Consider the following 13981-nt stretch of genomic DNA (forward strand, 5'->3'; position numbering starts at 1 on the left):
TAGGAGGCTTAGTAACATAGTGTTTGTCTTTAGATAAACTTGTTTTTAAAAAGTAACATTTTGTAAATTTGTTTCTTGCAGAACATGTACAGGTTTGCCAAGGGAGTGTAACAAATAAACCATCAATATAGATTGTAGCCATCGATCTCTAACTCCCACCTTCCCAGAGGCCATGGCTCTTAGCGTTCTCTCTGGGTCTTCTCTCTGGTCTTGCCCTTTTGAGCCCAGTCCGGTTCATCCTCCCCGTCTCTCTGTCTGGCTCACTCACTGGCTCTCAGTGGCTCACCCATGTCCTTATGTTCCTCCCACACAGGACACAGCTTGGGCTACGGCTTTGTGAACTACGTGACTGCAAAGGATGCAGAGAGAGCGATAAACACGCTGAACGGCCTGCGGCTCCAGTCAAAAACCATTAAGGTAAAGAGCTGCAATCACCATCTCATTCATTCCTGGCTGCACAGAGGTCTGTGCTGAGCCCTGGCCTGGGTGAGAGACCCCACACCCTTACTTCGCCGTCACCGTCACTGCACCATTAGCGCAGTTGCGCCTTAGAGGCCTGCCGCTTTTTCAGGGCATCTGGGGGGCCTCCTGTCTGCTCAGAAGAGAGGCGTTGCGTGTCAGATGTGTGTCGGGTAGTGACCGTCCCAGGCCTTGTGCCTCTGGCTCGTGTCCTCCTCAGCCCCACCAGCAACAGGAGGGTCCCCGTGAAGGACTTAATCTGGGACAGCCCCCTCCCTGGCCCCGGGTGTCCCTCGTGTGTTGGCTCACAGCCTCCTCCGAAGGCCTCCCCTCCGGCCTCTTCTCCTGGCCAAGGTGCTCCCGTCCTCTTGCAGCTCCCGACCTCATGCCAAGCGGTGTTGGGCCAGCCCTGCCCTTCTGCTCGCGCCCGGTGGTTGCTGTGGCGGCGGCAGCAGCATCGTCCCTTCCGCCTCCTGCCCAGGGTTCCATTCCTGCTCCGTCACTGGTGTAATCCTTCTCCCACGAGTTCATTCAGAATTCATTTGGCAAATGTTTATGAGTGCCTACTATGTGCCACGCGGTGAACAAAACAAATTCCATGCCCTTGTGGGGCTGAACCTGTGTGTGTGCACGCACGTGCACGCGCACAAACAATAAACAAAAAATATGAAAGCCAGGTGTGACAGAGATAGGCGTCCCAGGGGCGCCATGTCCTGTGGGGATGGTTCATGATGACTTGAGGTGACTTGAGGGGAGTGAGGGAGCCATGCAGCACCAGCTGGGAGGGCCTTGGGCAGACTGTCATCAGCGTCATTCCCAGTTCAAGGGCTGTGGCGGCTTCCTAGGACAAGTCGGCGAGTCCTTCAGGCCTCAGGATGGCTTCCCCAACCTTCACGCTCCTCTCAACCAGCCACTGCTAACCACGCCCTCCTCCTCTCAGCCGGGAGCCCCACCTCCTCCCCACCACAAGTGTCTGTCTTCAGGCTCTGCCTACCCCTGGACCAACCTTGGGTTTTCCCGACCGTCGGTCCCTGCCGAGCCCTCCTGTAGAATATGCCTCCTACCCCCGCCCCACGCAGGACCCTGACCTGGCTTCCTGCAGCAGCCTCTCAGCACTGTGCCCACGGCCCCTCACCTGCAGACTGGCGAGCCAGCCCTTGTTCCTGAGACACACGCCTGCCAGAGTCACCAGAGTTGTCTCCCTCGACCAGAAGCTACTGAAATGAGATCATCCTGTTAAGCCTTTGCATCTTCCAGTTCCTCACACCTAGTTCTGAGGGCCGGAAGTCCAAGATCCGGGTGTTGGCAGGTTGCGTGCCTTCGGAGGGCTGTGGGCTCTGAAGGAGGATCTGTTCCGTGCCCCTCTTCCAGCGCCTGGTGGTCACTGAATCTTGGGCAATCCTTGGCTTATAGAAGCATCACCCCAGTCTCTGCCTTCATCTTCACATGGGGTTCTCCCTGAGTGCATGTCTGTGTCCAAATTTCCCCTTTTTATAAGGACCTCAGTCATTGATTTGGGGCCATCTTATTCCGCTTTGGCCTCATCTTCACTAATCGGATCTATAATGATCCTGTTTCAAATGAGGTCACATTTTGAGGTCCTGATGATTAGGACTCCAACATATGAATTTGTGGGGGAACGTAATTCAAAAATTCCTTGTTCAAAAACCTCTCACAGGAATGTTTCCTAAGAATAGGACAGTAGACCTGATTGAGGCAAAGGACCACGTGGTGCCAGGAGCTTAGAAAAGAGGGTTCTGGGCTTAGTGTCTCAGAGTGGGGCCAGGCACACCTGCCCCGTCATCACACACCTGCTGCGAGAGGGTTCTCTAATGCAGTCTTCTTGGATTCTGATTTGACTCTGAGCTTGACAGTGGCTGAAGAGAAAAGGAAAGCTGCAGTGGCCGTCAGGTCCTTGGAGACACCTGTGCTGAAAGGAATTGAAGCGCAGTTGGCTTTGAAAGCATTGCCTCTCTGGAGCTTTATCAGGGGACAATTGTAACTACACTCAGTGCCAGCCTCCACATCACTCCCACGGTGCTAATTTGGGAATGTTCTTTCCCACAGTGACCTTCGCCAAAAGCCAAGGGCAGACCCCAAATGCATCCTGTTCTGGACAGATCTGCAAGGGACCATACGGGATGGTCCTGGGAGGCAGCTCCCTACTGGCCCAGCCTGACCCTGAGAAAGCACAGACTAGCCCGAGTCCCGGCAGGCCCGCCTCCCTCCTTCAGCTGTCCTGCCTGAAATCTGACGTCCCTCGTTGGGGCTTTTGATAAAATTGGACAGCAGACGGTTGGAGTGATCCCCTCTGGAAGGAGTCTGAATGGGGTGTTCTGTGGGGCTGGTTGATCTGGAAAGTAGAGGCTCAGAAGTGGGGCCAACGTCCTTCCTGGTAGTCAAGGAGCGTGACCACGCCCACCTAGGAGGCCCTGGGGAGGCCCCAGGGGCCAAGGTGGCCTCTTGGGGACAGTGCTGCCTCTGCCTCAGGTCGTGAACAAATCATCAGGTGGCCCCAAAGTGTCCCCAGAATGCCTTAGGCCTGGCTGCAGTGCCGGGAGGCTTCTAGGGAATGTCAGCTTGTACAGTACTGCTTTGTGGAGGCCACCAGCCCCTGACGGGACCCGGTACCCTGGGACATCCTTCTGATAAGCATCACTTCTATTTCACTCTTCTCTGACACTCACCTCCATGAGCCCAGCTCCTTTTCGGGTGGAGTTGGGCTCTGACCACGCCACACGGTTTCTCCTTCCATCCGCCGTCTCTCCCGCTAGCCTGCATTCTGCTTTGCAGGCAAAGGTGGTGTCTGTCTTCTCTTTTTCTGGAATGTCCCAGGTGCACCTCGAATGTTTGAGAGTCAGCGAGCACATGAATGAAGGGGTGTGTGTGTGTATGTGTATGTGTGGTCTTAGCATGTAGAATTACACCCCTGCCGTTCCTGGCAGGCCTGAGTGTTGTGGTGAGAACACACCTGTCATCTTGCCCTTTGCTGCCCCCTTGGCCTGCAGGGTCCACCCAGCTGTTGCCCCAACCTGGTAGAGCTCCAGAGACCCTTTCCTTGCTACCAGCCCCACACGCACACACCCTTTTATCTAAACCATTCCACAAGCTCCTTTTAGCCTTTCTTCAGCTTTGCAGAACATAAGCCTAAAAAGCATGGAGTCATTTAATATGTGTGTACCCCCCAGCACTCGGGCCCCATCTGGGCTCCCATGGCGAGCTTGCCTGTTGTCAGGTGGGTGTCACAGCCCCAGAGCACCCAGCCCGCTGTCCCCTGGGCTCCTCACAGGCAGGACCAGGTCCCCTTCCCAGCCCTGTTCATTGTCCAGAGAGGCCTGAGGCTATGGTAGGAGCACAGGCAGCCGGGGTTGGCTCCCTGCCCTGCCCCCGCTCAGCCATGGACCCTGACTCTCAACTGTGAAACAAGAATAATGTCTTGTCATCAGGGTGAGTGAGGGCCCTTGCCTGGCCCATGGGGTGCTGCCAGCACGGGCTGCTACAGGTGACCTCCTTCCATAGGGTTGGCTTTTTCTCACCCGAAAATTTAACACCCTCCCTCGATGCTTTGGCCACACACCTGCCCTAACGCCAGTGAGCGGTTTTGTTTTCAAGGTGTCGTACGCTCGCCCGAGCTCAGAGGTCATCAAAGATGCCAACTTGTACATCAGCGGGCTTCCGAGGAACATGACCCAGAAGGATGTGGAGGACATGTTCTCTCGGTTCGGGCGGATCATCAACTCCCGGGTCCTCGTGGATCAGACCACAGGTACGGCGGGTGGCCCGGGATACGGCGATGTTTTCCTCCAGGCAGGGGCCGGGTCTCCTAGGGAAGACAGGTCGCTGTCATTAGTTATTCCACCAATGAGGACAGAATCAAAATGAGAAGACGTTGGTTTTTGTTTAATGAGGCTGGGGAAGTTAAGTGGCATAAAAGCAGCCCTGACATAAAAGCTTAGGCCTGTTATGGTGAAAACAAGAGATTCTGGCACTTTCTGCAGGCACCCACACGTCCTAGCCTGGACTAGGAATGTTGCCGTTCTTACTGCAGGCAGTGGTATGCTGCGTGAGACAGTCTTTACCTGAGGTCCAGAGTCCCCACCTTTCATTACCCGAGAGCTCCAAGGGTGACTTTCTGAGGAGCTGTTCTTCAGTCTTCATGACTTGGATACCCTGCCCCCCTCGGGTAACACATTCAAAGCTCAGAGCTCGAAGGCAGTGACTTCCTCTCTCAGGCAATCCTGGCCACTTTGCCAGCCCCTCTCAGGTCGTCTCAGTTCAGGACACGAGCAGCTTGGGCGATGGGCTTTGCATAAAGCAGTAAGGCACTGCCAAGCTGAGCCCTGTGTGCCCCGGAAGCAGCCCCTCACAGCGGCCACCTGCCCCACTGGCCTCAGGCCTGGGGTAGGGCCCGCCCCACCCAGCCCTGTGCATGGCTCCGTCTGGGGAGCAGCGAGCTCAGGCCGCCCTGCTTTAGGACCCTTCATCTCTGTTCTCAGCAGGAGTGGGAATTTACTGACCAACTAGCAAAAAAGATTACTGCTCAGGGAGCTCAGCGAAGCCAGTGGAATTGTCTGCGGTTGGTTTTTATGTTCTTCCAGCACAGAGTGTGTTCACCACCCCCTTGGCTGTGGTAGTCAGACACACACTGGGTGGTCGGGCCAGAGCAGCTGTGGCTCCGAGGTGACCTCCCCCGGGAGGCTGCAGAGCCACACAGAGAGCAGGCGGGAAGGGTATCATGGCCCATGACAGATGGGGGTGGAGGTGCGTGCATGTTTTCCCACATCCCCCCTAAGCTGTGTGCTCTGGGGCCCACAGTCTTGTCACCTGCACTCCCTTGTCCTGTCCCAGCTGTGGAAGCTGATTTTGGCATGGGCTGGCCCCTACCTGCTGCCCTGGCTGCAGTCCTGGGCTGGGGCCTGGCCTGGAGACGAGTGGACAGCTCAAGTCTCCTAGGGGCCTGAGGAGGAGAAGGGGCTTCTGGACCCCAGGCTCTGCTGGAGGGACATAGACTCCACCCACCCGGCCTTTCTGCCCCTCGGCTCTGGGCCAGGGGATGGGCGTGAGGTAAAGATGCCGTGTACTTGGTGTAAACCCCTGTTCTGTGCCAGAAGAGCTTCCTGTGGTCCCTAAAGTTCCCCTTACTTATCTTTAAGTGCCAGTTGAGAGAGTGATCCCGTCGGCTGGTCGGCACATGTATTTATCCCCAGCCCCAGCTGCACAGAAGCGCCTGAGTGGGCCACCTAGAGACCTGGCGGGGGTGACGGTGCTGGTCCGTATTCTGCCTCCATGGCCCTGCTTTTCCTGATCCTGTACGGACTGCTATGCTTCTGCTCATCTCTGTCCAGCCCAGCACCGCTGAGCAGGGCCCAGCTCTCAAGTTGGAGTCCACCCACCTCGAGAACGCACCCCCTGCCACGTAGCTTTTTTCTGCATCATCCTGAGGGAGGTCTCTCCTGCAGACAGTTCCCTCACCCCTTTGCTGGGACTTTTGCCTCTTTTCCCTCTGCAAGGCTGGTGTCTCCTAGAGTTTGGGGGCACCTCAGGGTTGTGCCCTCAGGCCTCCCCACCAGTTTCTGCCACTTAGGCGAGGGGACAGGGTCCCTGCCCCACACCTCTGTCTGTGTTCAGGAGCTTTGTGAGAGGGCAGGGGGAAGGAAGCCGTGAGGGAGCCCCAGGGGCTCCTCCCTCTCCACAGCCCTCCTCTAGGCCGGGTATCGAATTGGAGAGTAGAAAGGTGAGCCCCTGGGACTGTGGGCTCCCCTTCCTTCCCTCTGCTCCAGAGGAGGCCACCATGTAGGGCTCCTCTGCTGGGACAGAGGCTGCTCGTTGCTGGGACCCCATGGAGCCCGGGCGGCTGGGGCAGGCAAGTTTGTGTGTCAAGTTTGCGTTTGTATGACGTGCTTTTTAAAGAAACAGAGAAGCTCTCTTTAAAAACCTTTATCTCCTGAGCTGACAGAACTTTTTCAAAGAATGTCTTTGCTACTTTATACATTTTAATTGTGAACTTCATAGTTGACTCATCTGGAGATCATGCCATTTATTGGTCTCTGCTCTTAATCCTAAAAACACTAGAGGAAAAAGAAATCTGCAGCGTCATCTTCAAAAAGTATACATTCATCCAATCATTGAGTGAGTTTATATTCCCTCACTTGAAGTAACATTCTCTCTCTTACTTAGGTTTTCTTCATTTCACTCGGGCAGTTTTCATTTGATAGTCATTTTGCAAAACCAAACAGGGAAATCACACTTGCGCGCACACACTCTGTCTGCTTGATCGCAGAGTCTTTATAAATAGAGTGGAACCGTATCCTGCAGGCAGCTTTCTGTAGCAGCCAGCCAACCGCAGCTTCCGGTGGGATTTGCCTGCAGTTAGATTTCGTTCGGGTTCCCATCTGTCTGAGCTGTCGTTCGTGCCGTTTAAGAGTAAATAAAAACAGTGTGTGCCAAGTACATGTTTTCAGGTGTTCCTTCTGAACCAAAATTTTAAAGTGGGCTCAGGCTCTAGAATTTTCCTGGCACACGTGTGAATTGCTGGGTCTGATCTCACTAATTCAGTGAGCATCTCTGGCTGTGTCAATTTTAAATTTATACTTAAATAGTGATGGAATCAATGCGGGGGCAGCCCTGAGGCCATGAGGAGCCGCTGTGCTGGGGGCACCCAAGAAGGGAGAGTTTCCCAGTTGGAGAGTTGGGGTGTGTGCTTTAGGACTTGGCGGAGGGCACCCACAGGATGCTCCTGTTGTAAAGAAAGAGCCCCTGCCTGAGGGCCCCTGACTACCGTCTGCTTGCTCACATGGGGCCCACCGTGTCGCATGCAAGTCAGGACAGGGCTTGGGATTCTAGGCCCCGAGGGGACGACCGCACCTGGCAGTGACACTTGTCATCTCCGCACCAGCCTGGTGTGCCTGAGTCTCCCAGGCCCCTCTGCGGCCTTGGGGCCAGCTGGGGATACCCCCACCTTGTTGCCCATCATGGGGACGATGGGTGGAACCCTGCGGGAAATGGCGAGGAAAGGTGCCGGGTTGTGGGAGCTGACTGGGGGACGTTCCTCACGCTCACTTAGCCGGTGGCCCGAGGCCCTGGGCTCTTCTGCTCTGATGGTCGTCACTTACCACATGCTAAAGGCCTTTGTCTAGAGAAGAAATTGTGTCTTATAGCTGTTTGCCTCAGCCTCCCCTACCAGGGCACACTGTGCCTCCAGCCCAGGCCCGACACCCCCATGCTGGCCCTTGGCCGTCACCACTACACTTCGACCTTCACACTTGACCCCTGTTTCTTCTCCCCAGGAGAAGGAGCCAGTTCTCTTCTGCGGCTCCACATTCCCTCACCTCAGCCCCACCCCATTCCTCAAGTTCTTCAAGGGATGAGGGCCCCCATCATTCCCCCCAGACCCAGAATGACGGTATATGGAGCTAGAGGGTGACTGAGCCCCCTCCCATCTGGTTTGTTCAGGTCTCACACTTGTGCCAGACTAAGCTGACCCTGCCTTCCGCAGTTGGGCCTGGGACTCAGGTAGCCTGGTCCCGGGCCATGTCCTTGCTCTGTCGAGGGATGGGGTTACAGCAGGCCCAGGACTTGCCTTTGGTGGCTCAGTCCAGGTGGCAAGAGAAGGTGTTCTCCCAAGACAGCTTGAGGCGGTGATGAACGGGCGCAAGACAGGGACTCTTCAGTTGCCGGGGAGTCTGTGGGTGGGTGTGTCAGCACCATTGTCGGCAGTTTTCTGGGAAAAGAATGCATGGCCTCACTTGATTCTGAGGGCAATTTGGGGCCCACAGCAGGTCCCAGGACCTTACAGTGGAATATCCAAGAGGTGAGTGAGGTGTTGGTGGCAGGAAAGAGTCCTCAGGGTTCAGCTTGGTTACTAGGATTCCACGCCCTTGAGGGATGCAGGAGGCTGAGCCAGGCACCGAGCAAACACGGACTCGGTCAGGCCAGCCCAGGAGGCGACATGCTGCAAAGGCCCAGCCAGGGGTATGTGGCCAGATGGCCGGGAAGGCCATGGGAGGGAGCTCCCGGAGCCCAGGGACAATTCCTTGTCACCCACCTACCCCTCAGCACACCGTGCACCCACACTGCGGTGGGCACCTGGTATCAAAATGGTGATGGAGGACATAATCTCTTCTAATGTGGCTTCTTTTAAGAAAGAGGTCTGGGGTGTCTTATTTGAGACTCCTGTCAACAAAGTATCTTTTGGCACTGAGGCTGTGGAGTCTTGCCTCAACTCAGAAGAAAGTCTGAAACCTTAATCTTTTATAGTCGTTGTTTGTTTTTTTTACTTTGTTCATGTTTCCATATTTAGGTTTAATTTTTGTTTATCTCATTAACCAAGCATCCAGTTTGAACCACAGTAGCCTGACTGACTTGACTTTTGCTTTTCAGTTTTAAAAATCCTTGCAGTTTTTCCCCTAACTCCATTTTTGTTGGTTTGTTAAAAAGGTTTGTCCAGAGGGGTTGCGTTTATCCGGTTTGACAAACGGTCGGAAGCAGAAGAGGCAATTACCAGTTTCAATGGTCATAAACCCCCAGGTTCCTCCGAGCCCATTACAGTGAAGTTTGCAGCCAATCCCAACCAGAACAAAAACGTGGCGCTGCTCTCCCAGCTGTACCACTCGCCAGCTAGGCGGTTCGGAGGCCCCGTTCATCACCAGGCGCAGAGATTCAGGTGGGTCAGGAGGACACGCTCTTCCCACCACGGCCACTCGGGCCCCTTCTGGCTGTGCAGAGCCCTGCTGGTTGGGTGACTATGTGCAGTGGAAACCTGGGCTGCTCACATCAGAAAGTCACGCTCACGGCCATTTCATGTCTCCATGTCCCCCACCCGCATCAGAAGGGTATCTGTATGGAAGCTGTTTATTTCCATCCAAGTGTTGTCTTTAACTAGAATGAAAAAGGTAGTGCAGCTCCAGCCAGCTCCCAGGAGAGTGAGTGTGTAACACTGCAGCCTGCAGTTTCTAGTGATATGCGAGTAGACCCATGAGTTTAAAAGATCGTCCCGTATCTGGGAGAGAAAAGATGCAGCTTTAGGGGTGCTTATGCAAGAGCCGTTCTTCCAGAGTTTTAAACAGGTTTTAGACATTTGATCAGCAGCCCTAAGGCAAACCTTTCTCATACACCATTTGGTGTCTAAATATTATTATATGCCTTATGTTTAAAAGCCGCATCCTAGAGGTGAACTGTTTTCCCACCTTCCTTAGTCTTTCCATATAAAATGATTCTAGTCGCCAGGATCTAGCAGAACAGAGACAAGTAGTGTCAGTAACTTGGACTCTGAAATCGGGTGTGTTACTGCCTCACAAACAGCCGAGATCCCACTTCTCCCAGTTTTGAGGAGTGGCATGAGGGCTAATCTCAGGTATGTTAAGGATTTCTCTCTGCGACTTTTCAGGGTTCCCGTCTTTGTTTTAAGCGGTGAGGTTGGGTAACACCCCGCTCATTTCCACAGATGCTGTTTTTCAAGGTCTTATTTTCACAGTCCAATAATCCAGGGTTCTCAACTCAGTTCAGGTTCCAAAGCTGGCCTTCCTTCGTTGGCCTTTCTGGTTTAAAGGCAAAGCAGGGGAAGCGTCTTTGGACAGAAGTGAGCCAAATCCAGTTTTGAAAGTCAGCACGGTCGGCCTCACTGGTGATCGGGTGGGATGTGTAGATAGCCAAGTTCAGTGAGTTACCCAGGAACTCTGGCAAACCAGGAAGCTTGGAGGAGAAGAGAAAGGAGAGATGGGAGGTGCAGAAGGGGCCAGGCAGGAGAGGGACCGTGACCTCCAGAGATGGACGGAAGGAAGGGGTGGGCAGGAAAGTTCGCCACCAGAAGGCAGACTAAGATAAGAAAAAGAAGAAAGAAGACCCAGAAGAGGAGAGGGTTTGCAGTCAGTTCTTATCATGTTGGGAAAAGTCCCCAAATCAAGGAAGAGTCATTTCTCTTGCACCATCAGAGGAAAGAATGAGGGTGGGTTTCATGACAGTTGAGATGAAACAGATCAGCTCCAACTAGCAGGAGAAAACTCACAAGAATGAATAAGAATGAGAGTCTTGTCAATAAAAGACAGGAAAGTATTATCTCAGATTATTTTCAGTATAATATCTATGTCAAGATTTAGTTAACTGATAACTTGGGTCCATGTCCTACAAAACTTGGAGAAAAGGAGGTCCTTTTAAAAGTCAGAATGTCTTTCCATTTCTCACTGAAAAGCAGCTCATACAGATACTTGGGTGCCTTTTCCCACCCCCATTTCAATGATACTGTGGTCTCACCACTAACAAGCCTCCTGAGTCATCTAACCAATTCAGACATTTGGTACGGGCTATTTAAAATTATTCTCGCAAATTCAAAACCGTGGCCCACGATGTGCCTTGATTCTTCTGTACCTGCATCAGCGATCACCGTTGTGTCAGTGGTCTGCACCTCGGGGGCTGGCCACTCTTCTCCCATGTCTGCTGAGGGCGTGAATCTGTTTAGTGACACCTGAAGGCATCCCCACTCACCCCTGGATCAGACCCGCAACTCGAACCTGATTTTATTTTGGAGCAGGTAATACTTCTCCAGTTGCATTGTGTGGCTTCAGAGATGCTGTTATCGTGCTCAAATATTCTTAAATTGATCCTCCAACAGTTACTTTTGAGCTTGTGAAACATCTCAAGGGCCACGTGGCTTCAGTAACAATCTTGTCAACTCCCTTAATCCTTATTGCCCACAACTTGTAGAAAGCTTATTTTTGATGTGACTAAAAGTGGTGCTTTAGAAAGGGGCTCCACATTTTTGGTAAAGCTTGGTGGACTTACAGTTCACAGCCCTGGCCCTTCTGGGCTGTTAAGAGCCAGCAGCGGAAGGGTGTCCGGAGCTGTGCCCTGCCGGCAGTGGCCCTTCGTGGGAGTGTGCTGTATGCAGGCACCGCTCGGACATGAACCCTCGGAGAGGGAGGGTGCCGATGGGGGTGGGGATGGGGTATAAAATTCAGAGAAAGAAAAAAAATTCAGCCCTCTCCCCACCCCCACCGTACGCCCGCAAACACACATACAGACACAGACACAGGATGAGGAACGGTTTCCTCCAGGGAGAGGTGGGGGTGTAACAGCACCTCGGAGGATGTGGAGAAGCTTCCATCACTTAAAATGTGGGAAGTACGGGTGTGACTAAAGAGGACCACCCCACCAAGGTGGGAGGGGTGGAGGGAGCGGCTGGTCAGAGGCCACTAGAGGCCATCGCTCTTGAGGCCTGACCCCCTGCAGGCAGCAAGTGACTCTCCTCGGAGTCTCCTCCCTACAGAGCAGGGAGCCCATGCCCTCCCTCCGCCCCCGTATTGAGTTCCTCTCAGTTGAAAAGTCCTGATTTTGACTGAGTGGGGTGTGTCAGCCTGAGCGCCTCACAGCTGCGTGCAGCTCGCTGGCCCGCACTGACCTTGACCTGAATGCTGTGCTCTCTGTTTGCTAGGTTCTCCCCTATGGGTGTAGATCACATGAGTGGGCTTTCTGGTGTCAATGTCCCAGGCAACGCTTCTTCGGGCTGGTGCATCTTCATCTACAACCTTGGTCAAGATGCCGATGAGGGAATCCTCTGGCAGATGTTTGGCCCCTTTGGTGCAGTTACCAATGTGAAAGTGATTCGCGACTTCAACACCAACAAGTGCAAAGGCTTTGGTTTTGTGACCATGACAAACTATGAAGAAGCCGCGATGGCCATAGCAAGTCTGAACGGCTACCGCCTGGGGGACAAAATCTTACAGGTTTCCTTCAAAACCAACAAGTCCCACAAATAACTCGCTCATGCTTTTTTTTGTACGGAATAGATAATTAAGAGTGAAGAAGTTGAAACTTTTTTGTTAGTGTACAACTCATTTTGCGCCAATTTTCACAAGTGTTTGTCTTAGTCTAAATGAGAAGTGAAAAGGTTTTTATACTCTGGGATGCAACCGACATGTTCAAATGTTTGAAATCCCACAATGTTAGACCAATTTTAAGTTTCTTAAGTTATTTCCTTTAAAATATATATTAAACAGAAATCTAAGTAGACTGCATTGACTAACCAGTCCTTCGGGATGGTGGTGAAACTGAAGCATGCTTTAACTTCTGAGACTGTCTAACACGCGTTTCATTCGATGTCTCCACAAACTGGATAGAAACAAACAAACAAAAAGAAATGACCTTTTAGTTTTAGTTTTTAAACTAAAGATGTTAGACAGATGCCTTGTGTGCGTTTTCTCAACCGCTTCAACATTTTAAGCGATTTCTGCTTTGGTTGACAGGAAATTGCTTTCCCAAGCAGGTCCCATTGCCACCTCCTGCTCACTCAGCCGATTGGCCCCAGCAGTGGCAGCGGGCCCGTCTGCCGTGGGCCACAAGCGGGCAGGGGGGCCACACACCAGGCCGGGCCAGGCTCTGCCAAGGACACGAGTGGGTTTCCTAAGCCCAGGCGCCAATGGGAACGGACCAAAGAGTTTCAGGGAAACTCCAGTATATTCCAGAGTCAGATCTCAGCTCCAGGCACGCCTGAAGACGTGTTGCTCCTCTGACATCCCGATTCCTGTCCACACATTGCATGCATGGTGCCTCCACACATCAGATACTGTTGTTCACAATCATCTCTCCAGTTTCCAAGAGCATTGAACACGGCCCCAGTGCGTAAAATAGCTCTATTTTTTAATGACACAGAAACATTTGAGCATTGTATTTCTCGCATCCCTTCTCGTGAGCGCTAGGCTTTTTTCTATTTTAGTCGGATTTTGTTTTGAAACTTTGCTTTCCTATGAACACTCAGCAGAAAAGTACTTACTTCCTGCCAGTTACCTATTAACAAAAAAAAAAAAAAAAAAAAAGAAAAGAAAAAAAAAAAAACCCTTTGATTTGTAGTTTTAAAGATTAACCTTCAAAGTTCTCTTCATAACTGCCTTGACATTTTGGGTTGTTCTGTTCTGTTAATTTTCTTTTGCTTTTTTGTGTTTTTCGTTTGTTTTTACTTTTGCATTTAAGACCATTAAATTTGATTTTGTTTTGCTCGAATTTTGTTTTGTTTTTTATTTTACCTTTTCTTTCTTTTTGGCTAGGTAAGGTACAGACAGCCCAGCATTCAGGGAGGATTTATAAGATCTTAAGAAACAAACATACTTGCCTCAAGACAAAGCATTTACAAATCTGTGACGTTAGGATTGTGCCATCACAGATGGTGTTTTTTAAAATGGGGAGCCGGCAGGGAGAGTCTAAGACAGGGCCTGAGAAGTAAATAGGCAGGGCGGCCCCATCTCCGGGCAACTCCTCAGGAGCGTGATCTGATTTTTATAAATAACCAGTGTGCAAGAGAATCAAAAACACAATAACTTAGTACCAGCAGTTTTTAACCTTGACACGAGACTAAAACATGTAACAATAAGCTGCTTTTTAGTTATTGATGTCATGGAATTGCGGCATTATTTGTCTGTGTATTTAAGTGGAAGACTTTGGGCAGTAGGCACAGCGATCCCCAGAGCGGGTCTGTGTTCTGAGAAACCCCTGGGCCGTTTGAGGCCACCCGGGATCACCCCCGCTGCTTCCCTCA

At 52.1% G+C, this 13981-nt stretch overlaps 1 protein-coding gene across 1 annotated transcript in view; it reads left to right on the forward strand.

The window, feature by feature from the left end:
• The window catches only part of ELAVL1 (ELAV like RNA binding protein 1), a 36339-nt gene extending 23749 nt beyond the window's left edge, over positions 1–12590 (forward strand). Inside the window, exons 3-6 of the mRNA XM_059063054.2 lie at positions 314–417; positions 4072–4225; positions 8896–9121; positions 11885–12590. Of these exons, the coding sequence (XP_058919037.1) occupies positions 314–417; positions 4072–4225; positions 8896–9121; positions 11885–12209 (809 nt within the window). The 3' untranslated portion in view covers positions 12210–12590. The remainder of the gene's footprint in view (positions 1–313; positions 418–4071; positions 4226–8895; positions 9122–11884) is intronic.
• Positions 12591–13981: the final 1391 nt, after the last annotated feature.

The sequence above is a fragment of the Kogia breviceps genome, chromosome 4 (assembly GCF_026419965.1).
Source record: "Kogia breviceps isolate mKogBre1 chromosome 4, mKogBre1 haplotype 1, whole genome shotgun sequence".
Lineage (NCBI taxonomy): Eukaryota > Metazoa > Chordata > Mammalia > Artiodactyla > Physeteridae > Kogia > Kogia breviceps.